This window comes from Montipora foliosa, chromosome 4 (assembly GCF_036669935.1).
Source record: "Montipora foliosa isolate CH-2021 chromosome 4, ASM3666993v2, whole genome shotgun sequence".
Classification (NCBI taxonomy): domain Eukaryota; kingdom Metazoa; phylum Cnidaria; class Anthozoa; order Scleractinia; family Acroporidae; genus Montipora; species Montipora foliosa.
The window spans coordinates 19,207,580-19,228,832 of NC_090872.1; the positions used below are offsets into that span (position 1 = coordinate 19,207,580).

Consider the following 21,253-nt stretch of genomic DNA (forward strand, 5'->3'; position numbering starts at 1 on the left):
CCGTAACTGTCAGTACTGACAGCAATGAAGTGATTTTCTCAAATATATGGCGTTCCTTGGTGTCCCTAAATTAACGCACGGAACGATTTTTCACTTCTTTTGGAAGACCACAAAGTTCATTTACCTGCACTCAAAACAGTCCGCACGGGATGTTGACTTTTCACCCGATTCTCCAATATTTTGCACCAGCAAGGAAGAGTTCACCTTTGTTAGACCAATGGGAAACTGCAATAAAGCGCGTTCGCTGGTCGAAAGTCTTTTCATTCATTTCATGCGGCACAAATTCCCGATAAAGAACAATTCGGCCTTGATCTTCTCACAAAGTTAATCAGCGTGCACCTGTAATTCAACGAGTCACCAGAGAGTCAAACCTTTTTTGGTGAGAAAAACGCACAATTGAACCACGATGTTAAAACAGACAGAAAGGGCAGTAAACACAGAAGGTGAATCGATTGTTTTTGACACTGTAGTAGAGAACATAGCCAATTTTGAGGCAAATGTGCATGTGACGTTGTCAATGCACTGAGAAAAAATATCCTGCTAAATCTAATTAATAGTGGTGACTCGTGTACGTGCACACTAACACAATGTCGTTGTTTTCTTCTCTTGTTGATTTTGTCCAGCCAAATTAGACTCGAAAAAATGTTAAGCGATATCAAATTAGCCTACAATGGCCAAAACAACATTGTGGAAGGGCAAGGTATTGTAAAGTGTTTCAACAATTTTGTCAGAGACTGTAGCTTGCGACATTGTCACCGTTGTTAATGATTATGCAATTCTATGATCAAACATTCAAATGTGATGTCGACAAACGTCTGCTAAACCTTCATGATCAGAGCTGAGTGAATTTTTTTCTTTTTTCATTAAAAATTGAACTGGAGTGATCAATTGATTGGCCTGTCTGCGTCTCTATCATTTCCTTTTCGTAATTTTTCACTGCATACACTACAGCAACTTTCATAACACAGTTCGACAGTTGAAACTTACAAGAGCTTGCAAGGATAACTGACATAACTGATCTTAGGGTGCGTTCGATTGACCGTATTCCGGAATAGGAATACGTGGAATATAAGTTAGAAATCCTTCGTTTTTACGGAGACTCACATTAAAATTGTCAAGTATCTGCTAAAATGCTATTTTAAACATATTTTTATTATCCTTGCTGCTTTGAAACGCGCCAAATATACCGTTTTAATCCTCACTCTACGTATTCTTATTCCGGAATAGGGTCAATCGAACGCGCCCTTAGTATGCCTTATTCTCATATGCAAAAGGATACTTACTAAATCGCGTCACTGAGATCTCAGTTATCAATCGAGTATTTTTCCGCGTATTGCATCGGTGATATACTTGGTATAATGGTAAAAACACGTACTTTCAGTCTGATCAGTGGCGTTTGATGTGTGACGAATGGACACTACTATAAACCCCTACACCCAGTTAAAGGTTTCTGTCGTCCTCAAGAGAAATCTTTTGTCATGACTATTCACAACCAACTGGCGTGAAACAACCATTTCAATTTCCTTTATCAGCGAAGCGTCGATGACCTCAACCGGCCCTGTCTCGATAATTCAGTATTTACGTCAAACGTGGTTCCTTTTAACGGCGGAAGAAGTTGCTAGAAAGCATAACGGTGGTGAATTGGCTTGTATTGAACATTTTTCTCCAAACGTCATTCTGTTTCGTCAAACCGATTCCTTTTGTAGGAATTTAATATGACGTGAAGCCGACGATCGAAGTCTAAATAATAATAATGGCTTTTAAGTAGGACTGAGGTATTAATTGGGGACACTGTAAAGTCTGAAATCAAATCAAATCAACTCATATCAAATCATTGGTTGGTTTTTGAGGAGAAGGGAAGACTCGGGAAAACCCGGAAAAAAACCTCTCGGTACAGAGTACAGAACCAACAAAACTCAACCAACATATGACGCTGAATCTGGGAATTGGACAGTTGGGTCTTTCTTCATGTACCGGACAGCATTGTATTTTTGGTCACTTGGGACAAGTTGTTTTGTTTTCTGTCTTTTGTTTCTTTTGTTTTACGTAATCTGTGCTACGGTACCTGCAGAAGGAACCGGTCAGTTGGAGTCGAGTGGCCTCACCACTGTGCCCTCCCTGCTCCCTGAGTTTCCAAATTCAATGTTCCTTTACTTTCCGATTCGGCACCGAAAATGAATTTGAAAGAAACTTGAAGGGCTAGTAGGTTATCTGAATTCGAGTTGATATTTCGATCACGTAAATTGTCAATATTACATTCAACAAAAAAATTAATAATCATAATAGCAATTATGTATAGATTTGTCCACCTAACGTCGCAACTCAACTTTAAAATGTCATTTCTTTGATTTGGTACTTTCGAATCGCATTTCTGAAAAGCGACTGTTTACGATTGCAACTAGAGCCGAAACCAATTGCTTGAAGTTTTTTCACTGAATGATTTGTTTAACCATCGCGGAAGTGATGAGAAAGGCCGTGAACGGGCGAATATCGAAACACTTACTCAATCGAAAGTCTTACGTGATCATAAATACCTGCTTTGGTTAAGCTGTTGGTAATATTTTCCTCGAGTTTCCCTCAAATGAAGCAGAGTTGGAATTACAAAAGCAAACCTCCATCCTGGGATCGTAAAAAGACACATTTATAAATATTCAATTCAAAGCATTATCTTAATTTGCCACAACCACCCGTGACTCAGATCCTTCAGCCAATAAACGTGCTCTCAACTGAAATATCTGTTGTCCTGATTTTAAAATGTTCTCTGTTTATTCATGACATGTTTTTCTCGGAAGGCAATTCGGATTTCTGGGAAATATCACCCTTTCCTGCAAGCTTTGTATGCGCACGAGCAAATCCTTAGAAAAATGAAAAGAAAGGAGCACGTATCGATCATTTGCATTGTATATAGCAATTAAGGGACAAAGGCACAGTTTGATAAGCCAGTAGTTTGAATGCACAGGTCTCGTCATGACTGTAATTGTGAACTGGTCGGTTGCCTCGTACTTAATCTGGTTTACTCTTTCTGAGTATGCGCAACGTTGCACTCTCCTCACGAAGGATGGCGATACAGGCGTGTGTAGGATTTGTGGATTGCAGGGTGTCAATAGGGCCGTTTATACGAGAGAAAATAAGCCGCGGCTTACATAAGACGCGAACATCCCGTATAAATGGTACAAAATCTACGTTCACGGCTTTCTCAAGCCGCGGCTTATCCTGGCCTTGGAGTTTATACTCGTATAAATAGTTCCTTTCGCGTATTATGTACGCCGCGGCCAGAGTAAGCCGCGGCTTATTTTCTCTCATATAAACGGCCCTAATGTGGTTCGAAATTCGAAATAACGAAAACGGATCGAAGCTAAGAATAAAACACTACTGAGTTAGAGAATCAATAACTAATTAACAATTAACACTGAAGACCTATTCGAGAAACCGACTAATAACCAAAGGAAACAAAATGAAATTTGCAAGGGCAAAACAACACAGGTCACTTACTTTGGTCTAGCTCCTATTAAAAGATGATATTTACTTCAAAGTAGCGGTGGCGAAACTCCATAATATCCATAATGTAGAAATCGTAGCAACTGAGCAAGGAGCGAGAGAAACCTAAAATTTCCAGAAAAACGTGGAAATTGCGGCGGAAAAGACTCTACGTCATAAGCTAAGTACGCGTCACCGACCAAAATATACTCGGAAAGCAAAGTATGTAACTGTGCCATAAGGCGTGTTTTGGGTTCGGTCTACAGCGTTTGATAGAACCTAATTTTTCGTGTTTTACTCCCAACCGACGTAGTATTAAAGTTTCTTCATAAAGTAATCCAATCGCGCCGACAATCATAGACTATTTAGTCGACTTTAGCGAGTATAAAAGGTAGAGTTTGTTTGATTTCCTATTTTGCTTCCCACTGGATTCCATTGCAAATTATTGAGATTGCAAATAAAACATTTATTGATTATGCAGATAATGGGTTTCGCACTAGCGATGGAAAGACCTCTCTGGTAGATTCTAAAATTTAAACCTCAGCCTGAAACTGCCCATAACCGACCATACCTCCTTCTCATTGTATTCCATCCAGTCTGACCTCTTTTGTAATTCTGCGTGACAGATAATGAAGAACGTGTAGTATTGTGCATAGTTTACGAACTCCTTTTCACCGAGTCCAGTCCATAGATTAAAATTTGAGTTCATTGTTTTGTTATTCTTTCTTGATTTATTATTCCTTTACTAGCCAATTATTCTATGCTAAATTAATTTGCTTTTTACACCGATTCACGAGCACCCGCCACTCATCACCATCTCTTCACAGGCGCACTTGACAGAGCAGTGATAAATTTCTTCCAGTTCACCCGATTCCTTACCAAGATCGAGGGTTCAATTCATGTTGTTTGCTTTCTGCTTTCTGGCTTAGTGGCGGAGCTTCTCGGATAAGGATTATACACAGTAGGCCCGGTTGATCACTCACATCATTCGAAAAGAACAGGGCACGGAGTTCCCGGTGTTGTGGTCTGGTCTGATTGAGCACCACAAGTAAGTTTATTAGCCTTTAGCTATTACCGTATTTACTCTATTAAGCGCCCCCACCCTTCCCCGAACAAGTACCACCAGGAGCTCATTACCCGGAGCCTCCATCTTCCATATTAACCCTCAGAGTCAACCCTTTCTCGTATCTTTCTATTTTTAGAAGCAGGGGAAGGGGGAAGGTGCTTTAGTGGGTGTTTTCACGATAGCCAATCATAAGAGACCTATGGTCAGCCATTTATTACGTCACATACGTATTCACGTATTCACTTCACGTATTTCTCAGTCACATACGTCAAAATATAGTAGTTCTAAAAAGAGAAAGATACGGGAAAGGGTTGATTCAAGCGTACAATATCAATACAGATGGAAGTTCTGGGTAATGGGAACCTGGCGCCGCTCTCGCATAACCGCCGCATTTGAGGAAAAGCGTCGAGGAATTGCGTCAAATTAAAAAAAAATAAAAGGTAACTCTAACACAGAATGGGGAATTTATTTGCATCAAAAATCGATGTTCTTCAGTTCACAGTGATCGTATTTCACTACTCGTCAAATAACGACAATCAACGGACGTTTCTGTTAATCTCGGTACAGGTACAAATATTTCTGTGTGTGGTCCAATTTGTAAATAAGCGCCGCACTTGAGAAAACTAAAAAAAAATTAACACGTGGAGGCTCCGCGCCGAGGTCCGACCCCTTACCATTTTATATACCATTTTTGGCAGAAAAGATACTCCTTTCGTATACCTTCCATTGACAAATGATACCCTTTTCATACACCTTGCATTGGAAAATAGTACCCCTTTCACAAACCTACTTAAGAACACTGCATCCCCTTTCTAGCCTTTAGAATAAAGTTAATGAACGATATTACCTCTCACGAAAAGGCCCTTTTAACTGATACCTGAATGACAGATTTCCCTACCCTTTCATATACTTCTGCTCGTGAAATCCCTAGCCTGGTATCCATATACCTGAAGCTTGAAAAAGGTACTCCTTTCGGGCCGAGCCTCCTCGTATAGGCAATTATAGGGAGTACCCCCCTCCCCGGGCTGTCACTTGCTGTGTTATTAATACAAGAGAGCAAAAACGCCCAGCTAAGAAACATGAACGCGAAGTCATTTGCATTTGCCGTTTTTAGGATATCAAGGCAGCATTACATAGCAAACCAGGGAATGAAATTTGCTTTTTGCAAAGTCTTTGACTTCAGTTCATTTGCTTGGTTGTTAACTACAGACATCGAGCTACTGAAAAGTCAAAATAAGAGATTGTTCATGCCTTTTGACAGGCAGCAGAATCTTTCGTGAGATCTGAGAAATTTTTTTTTGATCAGTGCGAAAGAGATAAGCCTTTCCGAAGAAGATGATCTAGCTTTGTTCCGCTTTCATGGAGTGGGACACTTAGTGAGCGCTGAGAAGACTTCCTACCGGATGTTACGAACGGGAATTAGAGTACGTTGATAGCTTTATGGTTGTTTTTACGCAAACAAACTACCATATTCACTCCCTTTTTTTGTGTGACTGCTTGACTGTCTGAAGAGACTCTAGTGCCAGTCTACTGCGCATCATATAATCTCTATGCTATGCTATGAAAACATTTACAAAATTCTAAAACGTTGAGTCATCTCAAGGTGTGATTTCACTTTGAAAACTATATGTAATTGACAACGAAGACGAGCTCTGATTGCTTTTAAGCCTCGATCACGTACTGTCCACCTTCTTTGTAAATGTTGAGATTTTTCAAGGTACAAACGGTGATCTTCTCTGCTTGTTTGTTCTGAAGGAAAACAAAAATAAAATGTTACCATCAAAATGTAGGAACTCAAATGCCATTCATAATAAGGCAAGGTTAACCGAATAGTTTTCATTTTGCTGATTTGATAAAATCAGAAACCCATAAGGGTTGAAATGTGTAACGGCCCCTTGTGTGCTACAGGAAACAAGCTTCTGAATATTCAATTTGCTAAGTACCATATTTGGAACAACAAGAGCGAGGGGTTTCCAAATATGGTACTTAGCACTGAACACATTCAACCAATCGGTTTGCACTGAATATTCGGAAGCTGTGAACGCGCGTTACACGTTTCGACCCTTATGGGTTTCTGATTTAATAATTTGCCATAAAGTGCTTACTGTGGCCCTCTTGCGAGACCTCCTCACGGCTGCACCGTCTGACAAGTTCTTCTCCTTGGACGTCGTTTCCAGGTCAATGATTTCGTAAATATTTTCATCTGGTTCCTCTTTCGCTATTTCTGGCTCCGGTTTGGGTTCTGGGACTCGCTTGACGAAGTCTTTTCGACCCTAACGACATGAACGAACCTTTAAATCGATCCTTCTTCGAGATTAGCTGAGTTCCTTTATGGTCACTGAAGTGCCTTCCACTTTATTTATTCTCCGAAATCGTCCCAAATGTATTGTGTTGTTTTTAGAAGCTTTTTATTGAAAGCTCACTTTTTTATTCGCTTTTAAAGACGGGAAAAGTGGTCACAGTTTGGTTAATGAGTTCGATACCGGGTTGAAGTCACAGATGACTTCAAGGAACTATCACAATTCAAAGCGGTCTGTGACGTCACCCCGGTATTAAGGAGGCTCAAACAAGTTTCAACACTTTCAAGAGACCTTGCTATTAGAGGGACTGACACTACAACACTTTATCACGCAACAGCAATGTTCTGGTACTATCTGAAACACAAATTATTGCAGAACAAGATGCAGTTATTTTTGTGACGTTACAAGTTACCATAGCAACAGAAAAGCCTTGCAAAAACACCCTATATTTTGGCTTTAGTTGCTTATATCTGAAAAACGGACTCGGTGACCCCAATTTTTTATTGCTCAAAAATGAGTAGCAGGCCAAGATAAAACTCCATGCAAAGTTTAAAAAAAATTCTGTGGAGCGGATTCAGAGCTACTTTACATTTTCAATTATTTAAAGTGGAAATTAGCATTTCTTATCGTAGCGATCTGACTGGATGAATTTCAGCTTTGGCGGGATTTTCATTTATGAAAATTGTTCCACGGCACTAAATGCCCGTCGTTTGAATGTGGGACCAAATTTGTTCGGCAGATTTTGCGTAAATATGCTGTAATCGGATGACACTATATCTCTTTGATTCTGAAAATTCTCCTGGCTGAGAATCCACTGTAAATGTATTCACAAAAATTTCGGTTCTGTCTTTGCTGCAGTATTTCTTTAAATTTGATCACTCGACCAATTTCCTACCTCTCGTCCGAAGACAAACATGACGACAGCCTGAAACATAAAAGTAGGGTTACATTTGAAAACCGCCGACGTAACTTGCGCATCTGGGAGGATTATTTTATTAACGTTGCCAGTCAAGCTGGCAGAGCGCCACAACAGCTTGCGCCAATTACTGTGGCCCCTTTTTTACCCTCCCAACCATGATACACAACAGAAGACAGACCACAACACCGGGAACTACGTGCCCTACTCTGTGGATTCTTTTACGTCCCACAGGATTATTAACATTGAAGGGTTATGAGACGCGACCTCCGGCTTATCGTCCTTATCCGAGAAGACTTGAAAGTCTAACCATTTGCAGATGTAGTTACAAAGGCAGCACTTTCTCCTCAGTTATTTTAAGACCCTGAGTGTTGGTCCGGCCAGAGTCGAAGTCACGACCTCCCGCGTGACAGCCCGGTACTCAACCAACTGAGCCACCGGTGCGATTGCTGGCGCCGGAGGCAAATAACGAGCAGCGAAGCCGCGCGGACGTTCTAAGGAAAGAGAGAAAGAACCTTGTCCTTATCACGTTGGAGCAAAACAAAGAGATTTAGGCTGCACTTGTCAAAAAGCCCTCTCTTATTCTGGACGTTCGATTTCTTTACAGCATAAAATCAATGAGGTTCTGCGCTTTTTGATATAACCTGATGCCGCGATAGTGGCGTTCAGAGAGTTTTCATTTAATTAAAAGGCAAACCTAAGGCATTAGAACCAATAAACTCAACCCAAATGTGACGCTAATAAGTCTGGAAATCGAAGCCGGTCGACATTCGAGTGGAATCCTAAGGGAGTGCTCTCACCAATACGCCATTTCTGCTCGTATGAACCAATCACTTAAGCGTGGCTAGAATACCTCAAATCAATCATTTAACTCATTTAACTGTGCTCTATTGTGAATCAGACAGAGCAGAATTTGAGGGATCTCGAAAAGGATTGCTTCGTAGAGAACGTTATTTGAACTCAGTATTTCTTACCTGGATGATAACAAAAGCTGACAGCAAATACTGCTCGAAAAATCTTTCCTCTTCAACGGCTTGATAGGCAAATGTGCAAGTAAGCACGAAACAGAACAAAAATACGAAGTCCTTGAGCACGCGAAACCTACAATATCAAACGGACAGTTATTTCTTTTAGTGGGAGGTTATAATATAGAGGATATTACATGGCCACTTGGGGACACGAATTTTATCTTCGAGTGCTGAAAGTATGACAGGGGCACCCAACGACCAATTTGTTATAAAATGTATTATTATACCCCATAATGAAAATAAATGTTATTAAGGCATTTTCAGGTGTTTCTCAGTGTTGCTGGGAAAACATTATCTGTTCCTTTTTCCCAGCAAGACACACAAGAAATTTCCCAGCCAGCTAGATAAAATTGGTTGGTTTCCCAGCCAGCTGATCAAATTTATTTCCCAGCCAGGAATTCCGCGCGCTTTCAAATCCCTCGATCCGGAGCGACCGAATAAAAGCGACAAAACCGGGACAAAACAGGTTTTTTCCGCATGCGCAATCACTCTGACCAGCCGTCGTATGTTTGTGACTACTCTCTGGGAGAGGGAAGGGGTCCTTTTTTTTTTTCTTTTTTTAGTCGTCCTCAGTCTTCAGAGTTTCTACAGCCAGCTCGGGTTGAAATGCTAGAAAAAGTCAGAAATTCCCAGGCAAAACCTCTATCAATAACAAAATTTCCCAGCCAGCTAATCGAAACACCTGTATTTTTGCCAGCCAGCAAGATTCCTCTGGGGAACAGATAATGTGAGGAACAGATTCGTTGGGTGCCCCTGAGTATGAAACGTCCAGAAATAAAACAACTTGTTTTACCCGTTTTCGAAATGATCAAAAAGTGGTCACCAACCGCTAAAACACGCACGTTGTGTAACATGACACAAGATATAAAAGTTATGAAAAACAAATCGTGATAATGTAAAATTTTGCAATAAAAATGTTAATGTAGTAGAGAAGAATTATATTAATTAAAGCACAAAAGATATTATTTCTTTCGTAAAAGGAAAAATCCTGGTATTTCATCAGTATCTATAAAATAAGCATGATTATTGGTCAACGCGCGCCAAATGCGGCTCTGGGGATATGAGGAATTTCACTATCGAATTGATTTTAGGTGGCCACCAAGAGTAGCAGTCTCTCTCAACCCTCAAGAAACTCTTGAAAGAGGGCCCATCGCACAACTTCCATGTTGTCTCACTTTGGTGACAGTCGAATTGGCTTTTACTGTCACGTTATTAATGTCACGCAATTAATGGCATTTGTCACGCAATTAATGACATTTGTTGTTTTTCGTTGTATTAATTAGGGAGCTTAAGCAAGGATGATGACGACGGCTACAAGAAAGCCACAGAAACAACAGGCTTAATTATCAAAAACAATAGCTCTGCAGGCCCCGCTGGTGCGTTTCATATTTTGATACATTTCTTTGTTGTTCGCGTCGTGACAACGACGTAAAATGGTCAAATTCGAGGTCATGTGGAGCAACCTCGTCCCCAGGGCGCTTTTCCCTGGCACCCAAAGCCAGCGAAAGGCGCCCTGGGGACGAGGTTGCATGCGGAGGACGTGAGTACCTGACTATGAATTTTCAATTTTCTCTCCAAACATCGATCCACACCATTCATACCAATTTTGTTCATGTTCTGGAATGTAGATACTCACTTTCCACGTCGAACGACTTGGAATAATCGCTAAATTATTTCAGAACAATAACGGGGGATAATCTCCGCTTCTTCTTGTAGCCGTCGTCGTTGTCCTCGCTTAAGTTTCTCAATATCCCACCAAGTTACTTTAATGATGACGGATGAGATTTCAACCAAAACACGTACACCATTAAAATAGTCGTTATTAATTATATAAGCCATTTCGGAAAATACCATAATACTCTTTGTTTGTCCCCCCAAATCTTGCATAAGCATTGTTTTTGTTTTCTCTTGGGACGATTGTAAGGCCCAAGAGAAACTAGAAACAATGCTTATGCAAAATTTGGGGGGACAAACAAAGATTATTATGGTATTTTCCGAAGTGGCCTATTGAAGATGATTTCCTGCCAACCAACAATCTGAACTACTTTCAAGGAAGCTTGAGTCCTTACGTTATGGATCAGATTAATAATTCGTTTGCTTTTAAATAAGTTTAAATTAAAGTTAGTTGCCGGCTACAGGGTTTCTTCAAGAAAACCGACCTCAACTCTTTGTGGTCGTAGGCGTCTCTCACATCCTGTGTTGGAATGAGAAGCTTTATCAAGATCGCTCCATTAAACTGAGGAATAAAATATTTAAAAAGTGTTGGGAAAACAGTATTGAAATTAAATTAAAAGATTTAGGTGAAATTTCGAAAACTGGGCCCCTTTTCGAAAAAAGGTTCCTTTTTGATTGGACTGAAGTCGCATCCTATCTAGATCCGTTATAGATTACGTCGAAAGCACGTTGTTGTCCAGAGAAACAGAATAGTTACAGACTCTAGCTTCTCGATTCTTGGTTTTACAACATATAGACAAGAAAAGTTGACAAACAGCTTCAATTGATAATTAAATTGAAAATGATCATATGTATATAAAATATATTTCCTAATAGCCCTTTTCACGGTTAGTTTTTCTCTTTTGCAATACAATGTAATCTAACGTGGATGCGAGGCAATTTCGGATTAAAACTACAAAATAGCCCGAAATTGCCTCACATACATGCTAGATTACATTGCAATGCAAATGAGAAAAACTAACCGTGAAAAGGGCTATTGACTAGTTAATAGCACGCCACATTCAACCCTCACGCAAACTGTGAAAAACAAATTCAAAATCTCTTGTATCTCCTTGCTAAAAGAGCCGCTTGCAGTCAACGAAAAGGTGAATGGTTCTCGGCATTATGTGCAGTTAATTATATTCAATGGCTTGCAGAGGAATTGTTTGGTTAAGATGATTGATCGATGTGGACAGTGTACTGCCAAGTATCGAATCGTGGCTCGATAGTCTGTCCTCTTCCTAAATAATTTGGTGAGCCGATGGGGACCCTGGTCTTCTATGAGAATATTGTTCGCCTAGGACGCAGAAACACCGATAAAAAAAACAAGCGCGAGGGGATTGAAAAAAATGTGGCAGGAACATAATTTGACAGAGGAATTTCGTAGCTATAATGTGAAATAAATGAATGACATGTTAGCTAAATTATCATTTTACATGTCAATTTCAAATGGTGGTTTTGTTAAGCACTGGTTGAGTTCAGTTCAACTAACAGGCACAAATATGTGAACGTGATGACCTACCAAACTGATCAAAACCAGCGGTGCAGCGTAACCCCACATAGAGCTCCCAGCGGCGGCTTCCCAACATCTGTTAAGTTATCAAATATGACAAGCATGAGCACTCTGAAAATTGTGAGTCGGAGAGTAAAAAAAAACTAGTCTTATACAAAAATGTCAGTTCTTACACTTCGTCCGGGTGTTTCGGATCAATCTTCACACCAATTGCGAGAAAAGCGAGAAGCATTGGCAACCCTATTAGTGGTAAAAGGAAAATGAGAAACACGATCATCTTACACTGTCAGTAAGCTTCAAGCCTGGACAAAATTGTCGAGACACCCTTTACTTAAGTTCTGCATTTCGAAACCAATTATTTCCATGGATTAAATCTTCATGTTTCGGATCCCCTTCTTCTTCCAAACAATTTTGAGGGATAGCAACTCGGTTATTTCGGCTTCTTAAGAAACAACATGGCTTGGGTGGGGGAAGTGGGGGAGGGGGTATTGTTGGGCCTCTGTTGTAATTGTTCAAAAGGATTGTCTCACTACTTTTGTGCAAGGTAGTTGCGTCGGGAGAAATTTAACAAATTAATGTCAGTTTTTCATGCGTCTGTCCTGTTATTGATCATGAATTTGATCATAACACGTCAAAGTAGCAGTGGGATCCACGAGGCGATAACAGAGTGGACCTGCAGACTACTTTGACAATGTTATGACGAAATTCATTGTCAATATCAGGACACGCATGAAAAACTGACATCAATTTGTTTTTTACAGTAAAAAAAGGCACAGGGGTCAAAATTAAGTCAAAACACGAGAAGAACGAGAGACAAAAATGCGAGAAACTCCAATCTGACACGAGCAATATCGCATCATTATCTATCGCATAAATTGTACATTCATTACATTCATGTGTTTGTCCGTTTATTGACAATAAAAATTAGCCAATGAGCGCGCGAGAATTTCGCAGTCATTGTAAAAATCGTCTTTTTACTCACTACAAAGCAGAATCAAATATTATGATTCTGCTGGTCTTATAGAGTGCATGGATTATTTGTTATGCTGGATTTACGAACAAGCGAATGAATGGGAAATTGAAGCTATTCTTACCCCATCCAATGACGACATAGACAATCTCAATATTTAGACTTGAGGAGAAAATTTTCTTGATTTTCCCGTGGATTCTCAAACCGTGAAGCAGTAGCCAGCAAAATTCCGCCAGGACGGAGAAATAAATGGCGAATGCAAGAAAACCACACAGAGTCTGCAAAAAAAAAAAACACAGATTTTGCGGTTTTTTGGAGGACTGCGTGTTGTTTGTTGGTGATGGTGTTTGCTTTTTATCTTGCAGATACTCAGCGTTCGATCCCGTTTATGGCCTTCTCAAATAGCTTTGACAGACTCTATTGCGGAAGAGGCTACCTGACATTTCATGCTGCAAACTACGTTGATAAATTGAAAGTCCTATAATTAAGTAATATATATTTTTAAGACTCCTCGGCATATGCACAGGGCTCAGTCGAATTCTAGACCGAGCATTTTGTTCCACTCCGAGGTGAGGCCAGACTTAAATCGAGTCGGAATCCTTAATTGTTTAGAAGGCATGTCGCTATTTTTATGTTTGCCGTACTCGACCTTTGGGATTACTGACCCAGTCTATTTGCAGCCAATTACTTTTCCTACTAAACATATATGAAGCGATTACTGAGGCACTGCCTTTTGACTGGATGAATCTCTGTCTCCGTCCAGAACAATAAACGAACATGAGATTAAATCTCAGGATACAATTCTTTATGAAAAAGAGGCCACTAGTAGCCTATACATTGCTCGATTCTCCATTCGAAGGACTACTAGTAGCGTTTCAATTTGACGTGGATGCGCAGGAAAATCACAACCCGGGCAAAAAGATTTAAAGGCGACAGTGATCGATACAATGCATCTTCGGCAAAAGTGATAACTGTTCAACGGTAGTCACCTTGACCCGGAGACACAACGTAGGACTGTCGTCTCTAAATCGTTTGTCCCATTCGCGATTGTCTTTAGAGTCTTAAAGTGATATAGGTTGCTTGTACCTGTTGGGCGGGGACGTGGGCACCAATGAGGAAGAAGGTCTGCATCGCAATAATGGCTGCACACATGTTAATGCGCATGACCTCACCTCCGTGGATTTCACTGTCAAAACAACGATGGGAAAAGGAAAATTACCTTCATCATCTATCATCATCATCTTCTACCATGCTTTACCAGTGATCAGCATCGTTATCATTGTCAACTGAACGTCATCATCATCATCATTAATTCAGTAGTGGACTTAATGAAGGCCAATGGGATCGCACCCGCCTTTTTATCCTGTAGCCAAGAGTTTTGGGAACAAATGCTTCCAGAATACTGAAGGCAACATCTCATTTTACGTGCATTTTTGTTGACCTAATCATCGTCATTGTCATTTGCATACGAATTATTTTCGAAGCCCTCCAGAGGAGCGTTGCTTTTTGTGCAAACTTCACCATTAAGTGTTAAGTTGTTGATGCAGTTTTCTCGTAGGTGTCATTTTATTACTGCCAGTAATAATTGACAACCCACCAAAGAATTTTGTGGGGTTAACATTGAGCATCTTCAGTAAATGAAATCCTTTTTCGTATTACGGGTGTTACCCTCTCACCCAACCCGGCAGACGTCGCATAGAGCGGTTTTTAATTGATTCTCAAAAGTAATTAGCGAATTGCTTTTGTTTTGCATTACTTCACTCAGTGATTGGTTCAAAATTCTCCCGCCACTTTTGCAACCAATCGGAAGTGAAATCAAAACCAATCGTGGCTCGCGCGTACATATTTTCCCGGGCTTAGTGTCGGCTACGTGTAATTACTTCGAGTTTTGGTTGGTTTACTGGATTGTCTCCGTCCTTTTTGATTGGCCAAAGTAATGGTTTTGGTTTTACGACACTCGATTGAAACTCGCTCTTAGCTCAATACAACAGCAGATTATTTTGTGAACCGCTAGCACAGTCTTCAAAAAAACAGGCTTACCATTACTAAGAAAACACTTACATTTTCCAGACAATATGCACAATGGCCAGAATGAGAATGAAATATGAAATTCCGATTCCAATGTAAGTATTCGCCAACAATTTTAGCTTGCTGGATTCAATCTAGTGGAGGAAAACAAATTCTTATTCACTTTTTAAGGAAATTGGATTTCAACCACGCTGTTACTTGGGTTTGTCAGTTGGAAAAACCCTAGTGATCTTTGGTCTTTTGGAGTCCTTTGTCTTGAGTACAGGGCGAGGTCGCGATATGGGTCTCGGTGTCAATGAACAATGGGTGTTTGGACATTTAAAAAGTACTGAGTTTTCTTTCCGTCGGTCGAAGCATCTTGGAAGAGGTTGTTCAAATACCTTTTCTTGCCCAAGTACTGCAAAAAGGCCTTCGCGATCACAGGCACAAGAAGTGTGTGTCAGGTTAGTTGAGGTGAGCATGCAGCCTCGCCTTGTCCAGGCACCCAGATCGTTGTCTTCTCTTCTCCTGCAAAAGGCCATATTTCACACAGTTAATTTGCATTAATTAGTCGAGAAAGATTAAGAAACTATGCATGGCTGATAATAAGAGAGGCTGCGGATAGACGTGAAGGCACACTTTTTCACATGAATCTTCACACCATTTAAGGCACTTACGTGAAAAGGTATTCACTGTGACCGAATTAGAGCGGTTTTCAATTGAGTGTCGAAAGTAATTAGTGAATTACTATGGTTTTGCATTACTTCACTCAGTGATTGGTTCAAAGTTCTCGCGCCAACTTTTCAACCAATCACAAGTGAAACCAAAACCAATCGTGGCTCACGCGTGCACATTTTCCCGCGCTTTGTGTCGGCTACGTGTGATTACTTCGAGTTTTGATTGGTTTACTGGATTGTAACCGTCCTTTTTGATTGGCCAAAGTAATTACTTTGGTTTTGGTTTTACGACAGTCATTTGAAAACCGCTCTATGTGTTTATAATTTATTGTTGAAGATCTTCAAATTCGCCAATGTCTTTGCTCATTTCTTCAAAGGAAACAGATGAGTTGTAATCAAGATTTAGGAGCATGTGACTTCTGACACGAAGAAAATAGCATTATTTCTGACTCTAGGCTCCAAGCCTGCAATTTGAAGCGTTCAACCTTTTTAAGTCCCTAGTTAAGCATGATTTCAGCAATAATCTTTCTTAAAGCGGGATTTTTGAAAGAAAGAATATAATGTGTCTGAACGACCCTTGAGGTTAATCTGACTACTTTTCGAAAACGTAATTGAAAAAAAAAAACAGCGGCGGTGATTATCTCCAACAAAATGGTAAACAAAAAGTCGTAATTTCTATTTGTCAATTCAGTGACATACAAGTTTTGTTACCCATATGGTACATGTGGCATATGTACAGCTTTTTTCAATTGTTAAAAAACCGGCTTTCAATCCCGAGTAACTTATAATGTTGAATGTGCGGTGCAGTTCGCAATTCAAGCACAACTAACAACTCCAGTGGTTGTGGACTCGTCATCTACTTACGAATCACTGCCATCAACGGCCTGTCTCTCTCTAGGAATGCGAATCGCGTTTATATTAGACTAATTAGTCCCAATGCCTCCCAGCGGGAGGGCTGGGGAGGGGCTGAAATCGGAGGGACAGTTTCCTCGAAATGAATTCCCTAAAACTACCCCCAGCATTTGCCCAAGACAGGCCTTGGGCACCACTTGATTTTCATCGTTCTTCTGGGAAGTGACGAACTGTGATTGATTGGTTCTTGGTCACGTGCCCTGATCGAATTTAAATGTATCCCGATCGGGATACAATTCAGCGGTTGTTGCCCGCGCCGGATGTTTTGCTGCTGTGAAGGGAATATCTAAATATATAACAAAGCACTTAATGTCTGGTCCCTCGGGAAACTAGTTGGTTTTGTTTTCCCTCGAGTCCTGATGTTTCCCGAGACGAACATCAGGACTCTCGGGAAAACAAAACTAACTGTTTCCCTTGGGACCATACATTAAGTGTATGGTATTTGGCTAATGGAACGTTGCAATTTGCTGTATTACATCGATTTATCATGCTGCAAACAATCTTTTCGTTCAAAATGTAATACAACAGATATTCCTTCACTGCTTGGTCAGCCTTTCACTTCTCGTTTGTTAAAATAGTTACACGTTGATTAGATCCTTCACCAGGGTCCTGAGCCTCTTTCTCGTTACTTTGGTCCCTGCTGCTACAAGTTACATTCTCAAGGTCAGTTCCCGCATCGAGCCAGTTAACAGTAATTGACCTAACTTTGAACTTGATAATATTTTAACTTTTTTGTACTTACGTATACTTCTTAGCTACATTGTTCCAGATAACACAATATTTGATTCCGTTGTAAATCGTCGGGAAGAGGTTTTCATGCTAAAATGAGAGTTCGTTGATTCTGAGTTAGCGAATTCTTACATTAAAAACATCTTATATAGAGTATAAACAAGTTACATTTAGATTCTTATATTAAAATGACCAAAACATACACAAATTTTAAAATATATAACACATACATAGGTCTCTTTGTCACTTTGTTCTATCCAGACTGTTAATGAAATTGGTATTCATATTTTTGGAGCTACAACAAAACACTGATCCCCGTTCAATTGACCTCCTCTAAATTGACTGGAAATAATAATAAGAAATATAATGCAATGATACATGAAGACCTATTTACGATAATACAGAGGTTATTTGAAATCGGCTCACCTTCGAATTCAAGATAGCGGAAGACTAGTCGATTTGCTTCGCGCTATCGTTTCAACTCCTTTCAACACATATGTAAACAGTGGGGACCGAGAGCTATCAACATGGGGACTCATCTCGCAATCGATCCCTGATCAATACACCTGCACACGGCTTTACAAAATTATCAGAACTATTTAGCATTAAAATACACAAACATAATTGAAATTATGTATGTATGTATGTATGTAAATCTTTATTTAAACACGGAAAATCATCAGTTAAGCTTAAGTTAAAAACTAAAACTAATTACAACTGCTTTACATGATTGCCGTGTGGGAATCCGGTATATCAGTTACCTTGTAGATCCTTATAATTTTTATACCTTGATAAAGAATCGCCAATGATCGCCTTCTCTCAATTTTTTACAAGGAAAAAGCATGGTGTGGAATGGTCGAACGCGACCTGGCACTACTAAGTTCTTCCGGTTTCTTTCCGTTCTCTCAATACATTTTCCCGAGCAAAGCAGTTGTCTTCTGTTTTTTTAGTGGAAGTGGACTACAAAACAGGTGATAATTCTTCGGTTGTGCTGAAAGGAGTTGAAACGATGGCACGAAGCAGATCGACTATCCTTCCGCCATCTTGAAACTCGAAGGTGAGCCGATTGACAATTAATTGCTATATTTATTATCGTAAATAGGTCTAACGTATCGCTATATTTCTTCTTCTTATTATTATTACTTCCAGTCAATTTAGAGGGGTTCATTAGTGGGGTCTGTAGGGGGTCAATAGGGGGTCAGTGTGTTCGACAGGTGGGTATCCTGTGATTTACAGGATGTTTTGTCTTTTGGACATACATTTCCCTCGCTTGAGATGGGAGCGACACCAGGCACTCGACACCTCGACACTTATTTACTTCACTTTTGTGCTTCGCTTTTGATATTAAATGTTGAGTTAATTCTGTTTGAGCGCTGTGAAGTGTTCCGAAATTTCTGCGGCACGTTTTGGGTTTGGATTGTGAAAGCCTTTTCCTGGTAAGAAAAATCGTCTTTTATTATGCTCTCTTTTTAAATATGTTTCGTCAGAGTCTTAGAGAAGTGTATGCGACTCCTGATAGGAATATTTCAAACAGAAATAGAGTTGTTTTGTACTCGACTGTGTTCGTTTTCGATGAAGAAATTATTATGCACGCCGTCAGGCTAAATATAAGGAAATACGGACTCAGCAGTCAATTTACTGGCGTTACATCGAACCAAATACATAAAGCTTGTGCAGTCACAAAATAAACGTCCCGAGTTATATAACTCGTCGGTCATTGCGCCACGAATAGAATCTACCGAGCTAGTTGTGTACTTCGGTGGCCATTGTGCCATTTTATCGTTAACAAAGTAAGCTTTATTCCAATGAGTTGTGTCGCTCAGTGACCAAGGCGCTATTCACTCATACAGCTTGTAAATTCGGTCCAGAACAAGCTATTATTTTGGTTCGATCTGACTTGAAAGACTCAAGAAGGAAGTTCGGTCGTTTCGCCTACGGGTCGATTCGCCTACGCCTGATGCCTGCGCATTTGGTCCTTTCGCCGACTATGAGTATCATTAATGTAAAGCATTTAAATCATCTGGTTTGTTGCACGATTAACGACAAACTTTTACAGAAGAATCTAGCTAGTCAAAAGCGAGATCGTAGACAAAGCCATAGAGGTCCTTCGAACTAACACGAGCACACTCAAACTATGAAATCTCACTCTGCGATCACTTACATCTTTAGTGCATAGCATGCTTAGTGGATTCGATTTGTCAAAGTTCGGAAAGAACGCTTGTATTTTATCCAGGATGCAAGAAACTGCTGAGAAACGGTATGCGACATTTGCAGACTGCAGACTAACCCTAACTCACAGTTATTGAAAGCTAACTATTTTAAAATGGGTGCTCAGACTTAAATATTGTTTTCAGTGTTATTTGAAATGGGTGCCTAGACTTTAGGCTATGATCGACATCAATCAAAATTTGGACACATAGGTCGAAGGCAAACTGACCGATTATATACATAAGACACGTAGGCGAATCAGGCGACCCTAGACGTAGGCGAACTAATCGTAGACGAAACGACACGTAGGCGAAACGACTGGTTACCAGTGTGAATAACGCACTCGGTCAATAGACCATATTCGAATTCTCACGGCTGGACTGGATCTAGCATGGAATGGAGGCTAATGCGGGCAAATCTTTTCAAATGCAAATTGATTTGCCCGCATTAGCCTCCATTTCATGCTAGATCCAGTCCAACCGTTAGAATACTAAACTGGCCTATTCATTGAACATGTATTCAATGATGAATGTTAATTGCGTACACAGGCCATTTAACTTAAGAATTTGATACGATTTCTGTGAAACTTGTTCAGTTGGGAAGTCAGTACCATGTCTTTGAGTTTTGTTATTACCTAGCTTTCTTTTTTCTTTAGGTGAGTGTGCAGTGGCATATTGGCACACGTTAAATAATTCTCAGTTCTCCCTAGAGCAGCCATTCATAGCATTAATTTATATTCTTTACTTGCAGAATTGTACAGCAAGATATGAAAGTGGAGGTTACAGTGGCCCTGTCCATGGGTCACAAGAGAATACTTAACACTTTTGCACTTCCTCAGTGGCTAAAAGCATGTCGTAGCCCAATGTTTTGCAATACTCACGATCGAAAGAAAGTCTACAGGGAATGAATTGGTTAAATAAAGTAGTAACAGTACACGAAGTTATTCTTTCAAACTGTCCCACCGCAGGTTTCCGTTTTACAGGCGGAGTAGATTCCTGCCCTCATCTATGTCCACTAACAACTTCTATCTTAGGTTTTCTGCGTCCATAACTATCCCACAAGTACGCGCAAGACTGCGGCGTTTTCTTCATGCAGCTCTTACCATGATGTGTGCAAACTTGATAACAATCCTGCTCTCTCCTGTCAGCGGAAGGGTACATCCCATTTGAGTGCTTATTAATCGGGAGATAATGTATACCTTGTCATTAAATATGCACTCTTTGTCGGCGGCTCTGCTGGAACAAAATTAACGAAACAGCACTCTTTTAAAATGCTCATTCGAGGCTGTTTGTCTGATAATCATAGGTTTACTCGCAACAGTTTTAAAAATCGATGGAGCAACTGAACTTATATCAACAAATTGCATGCATGCCACAACCAATACCAAGGAACTCATTTTTTTCAACGATCCCTGGCGCATAGATTGAAAGGCAGAAAGCCAGGACAGAATTGGACACGTTGTTACAATTGTTCTTTAAAATACTTACCTTTCAGAGGTGCATGTGGTTGCGGTCCCGAGAGGAAAATGTGATTCGTTGACATTTGGACTGTAGATCATAGTCAATGTTGTTATGTATTGTGAAACAACTTTTTCTTTTTCTGAAAGGAAGCAAGTTTTTCTCTAAATGAGCTTTAAAGGGTCACCCCTAGTGACTCTGTCATTATTACGTTTCCTTTACAGAGGTGAGTTCAATGATGTTATATACAAAAATATTAATTAATTTGGGAACAAAAGGA

The 21,253-nt window shown here is 40.1% G+C and overlaps 2 protein-coding genes and 1 long non-coding RNA gene across 10 annotated transcripts in view; 1 reads left to right on the forward strand and 2 right to left on the reverse strand.

Moving 5' to 3' along the window:
* The window catches only part of LOC138000170 (TPR and ankyrin repeat-containing protein 1-like), a 56,311-nt gene extending 52,697 nt beyond the window's left edge, over positions 1-3,614 (reverse strand). For 2 of the 6 annotated variants that reach the window (XM_068846387.1, XM_068846382.1), the window contains exons 1-2: positions 3,493-3,614; positions 2,535-2,619 (exon numbers count right to left, since the gene is read on the reverse strand). The gene's annotated coding sequence lies outside the window, so the exon portion shown is untranslated. Of the gene's footprint in view, positions 1-124; positions 340-1,283; positions 1,485-2,534; positions 2,620-3,492 lie in introns of those variants that run through there. The other 4 variants (XM_068846383.1, XM_068846385.1, XM_068846386.1 and 1 more) reach the window with 4 other exon arrangements.
* The window catches only part of LOC138000175 (uncharacterized), a 15,000-nt gene extending 956 nt beyond the window's left edge, over positions 1-14,044 (forward strand). Inside the window, exons 2-3 of the long non-coding RNA XR_011123073.1 lie at positions 4,305-4,525; positions 13,349-14,044. This is a non-coding gene — a long non-coding RNA (uncharacterized lncRNA). The remainder of the gene's footprint in view (positions 1-4,304; positions 4,526-13,348) is intronic.
* Positions 4,989-21,253, reverse strand: part of LOC138000172 (adhesion G protein-coupled receptor B3-like) — a 35,060-nt gene continuing 18,795 nt past the window's right edge. For 2 of the 3 annotated variants that reach the window (XM_068846389.1, XM_068846391.1), the window contains 14 exons: positions 21,004-21,115; positions 20,619-20,751; positions 17,322-17,398; positions 15,392-15,518; positions 15,045-15,145; positions 14,070-14,169; positions 13,108-13,261; positions 12,187-12,253; positions 12,023-12,089; positions 10,947-11,023; positions 8,734-8,860; positions 7,739-7,768; positions 6,649-6,816; positions 4,989-6,292 (listed from right to left, as the gene is read on the reverse strand). In XM_068846389.1, coding sequence (XP_068702490.1) covers positions 6,206-6,292; positions 6,649-6,816; positions 7,739-7,768; positions 8,734-8,860; positions 10,947-11,023; positions 12,023-12,089; positions 12,187-12,253; positions 13,108-13,261; positions 14,070-14,169; positions 15,045-15,145; positions 15,392-15,518; positions 17,322-17,398; positions 20,619-20,751; positions 21,004-21,115 — 1,427 coding nt within the window. In that variant the 3' untranslated portion in view covers positions 4,989-6,205. The remainder of the gene's footprint in view (positions 6,293-6,648; positions 6,817-7,738; positions 7,769-8,733; positions 8,861-10,946; positions 11,024-12,022; positions 12,090-12,186; positions 12,254-13,107; positions 13,262-14,069; positions 14,170-15,044; positions 15,146-15,391; positions 15,519-17,321; positions 17,399-20,618; positions 20,752-21,003; positions 21,116-21,253) is intronic. The other variant, XM_068846390.1, reaches the window with a different exon arrangement.